This window comes from Pseudomyrmex gracilis, unplaced genomic scaffold, assembly GCF_002006095.1.
Source record: "Pseudomyrmex gracilis isolate BER0280 unplaced genomic scaffold, ASM200609v1 scaffold_2100, whole genome shotgun sequence".
Classification (NCBI taxonomy): domain Eukaryota; kingdom Metazoa; phylum Arthropoda; class Insecta; order Hymenoptera; family Formicidae; genus Pseudomyrmex; species Pseudomyrmex gracilis.
This window is the reverse complement of record NW_018022684.1, coordinates 1-1,778: the sequence shown is the minus strand read 5'-3', so window position 1 is coordinate 1,778 and position 1,778 is coordinate 1. Positions and strand designations below refer to the sequence as shown.

The window sequence follows — 1,778 nt, the reverse complement described above, 5'->3', positions numbered from 1 at the left end:
TTGGTCAAAATTACGCATTGTTGGAAAAAGTGCCCCGGTTAGACCTAACAACCTAACTTTGACAAAAATTACGAACTTTGCGATTTTGACGAAATAAGACCGGAAAAATGATTTTCTAACATAAACTCGTCGTGGTTGGTCAAAATTACGCATTGTTGGAAAAAGTGCCCCGGTTAGGCCTAACAACCTAACTTTGACAAAAATTACGAACTTTGCGATTTTGACGAAATAAGACCGGAAAAGTGATTTTCTAACATAAACTCGTCGTGTTAAGTCAAAATTACACATTGTTGGAAAAAATGCACCTGTTAGGTCTAACCTACCTAACTTCGGCAAAAAATTTTAATTTCAGCAAAAATGAACCAGGGCGTTTATTTGTGACCAAATAAACGTCTCAAGTCAAAATTTTTTGAGAAAATGCAATTGTGGAAAAAATTTTTAGTTTTTGACAAAATGGCACCAGAACGTTTATTTGTGACCAAATAAACGTCTCGAGTCAAAATCTATCAGTTTTAGAAAATCTTATTTTTGTGTAGGTTGTGCGCATGCGTAAGAGCGGAGTAGGGATGGCGCGGCGACTTGGCTGAGCTGAGCGCGCCGCGAGTCAGTTGGATCCGAACGCTCACAAAGTGAACAGCGTAATAAAAATCGAGTCCGCTCAGAGATGCACACGAACGTCCCAAAACAAGTCGGTCGTTATTAAAGCGTGTCGCACTTATAAGTGTTAAAAGCAAAAGTTGGAATCGAGCGCTCACAACGGAAACAGCGCAGCAAAAATCGAGTCCGCTCAGTAACGCACACGGACGACCTAATTAGAAATCGGTTGTTGCAAAAGCGTGTCGCGCTAAGTTTAGTCATCAGCATACTATGCGTATTCGAGATCGCGATACCGGTTCCGGTTGTTAATAACGCGTTCTCTGCGTACTCATGTAACACGAAAAAATTGTATCACAGCAAGTGTTAATAAACATTTATAAACTATTCAAACATTTAACATAGTGTGTGTGATTGTTTCCACCACATCATTTGAAAGGACAAAGACTGTATCAGAGACCTGTGATCCGCATCCATCGTGCAGAATCCGTAAGCTGAGGAGATCCAAAGACGAGGGTGACAAAGTCGGATCTAGTTTGTCTGGTGAGTCCGTTCCTAAAACAGACTAAAAAGTCATTTCCTTCCTACTTGGTCGGTTAAAGTAGGTGGCGACCGAAAGTCAGTACACGAAACACAGTCCCGTCCGGTCACAACCTAACGTTCTCATTATTGAATAAGTCGAATTGGAAAATCATCCTCGAAACAAAACAATGTAACTTCCTAAACTTATAAATACAACTATTATTAAACTTAAATAATTTAAATAATATAAATTACTATAAATAAGTAATATTAGTAATACTATCCACAATATTAATATAATAAATATAAATATTATTAAAAAATTTAAATAATATAAGTAATACTCAGATTTGACANCTACAAACAACTTTTTTCTCAAAAGCTTTAAACCACCACAAAACGGTTGTAGGAATCCTCCGTAACTAACTTTATTAAGACCTTTCCGATCTTGAATATATGCTAAAATTTTACGCTCCAAAAGTGTAAAGAAGGCAATAAATAAAATTACATAAATAATTATCACAAAAATTGATACTACATTACAAAAAAAACGAACTCATAGATAAAATTAGTATTTATATACAAAATGTATACATAATTAAATTCTAAATTTAATGCACTAACTCTGCCAAAATAATTTATTTAAACACAAACAAAATTAA

At 35.3% G+C, this 1,778-nt stretch overlaps 1 protein-coding gene across 1 annotated transcript in view; it reads right to left on the bottom strand.

The window, feature by feature from the left end:
• Positions 1-1,648, bottom strand: part of LOC109862627 (NADH-ubiquinone oxidoreductase chain 1-like) — a gene marked incomplete at its 5' end in the record, with an annotated part of 7,999 nt that extends 6,351 nt beyond the window's left edge. Inside the window, one exon of the mRNA XM_020442716.1 lies at positions 1,461-1,648. Coding sequence (XP_020298305.1) covers positions 1,461-1,648 — 188 coding nt within the window. The remainder of the gene's footprint in view (positions 1-1,460) is intronic.
• Positions 1,649-1,778: the final 130 nt, after the last annotated feature.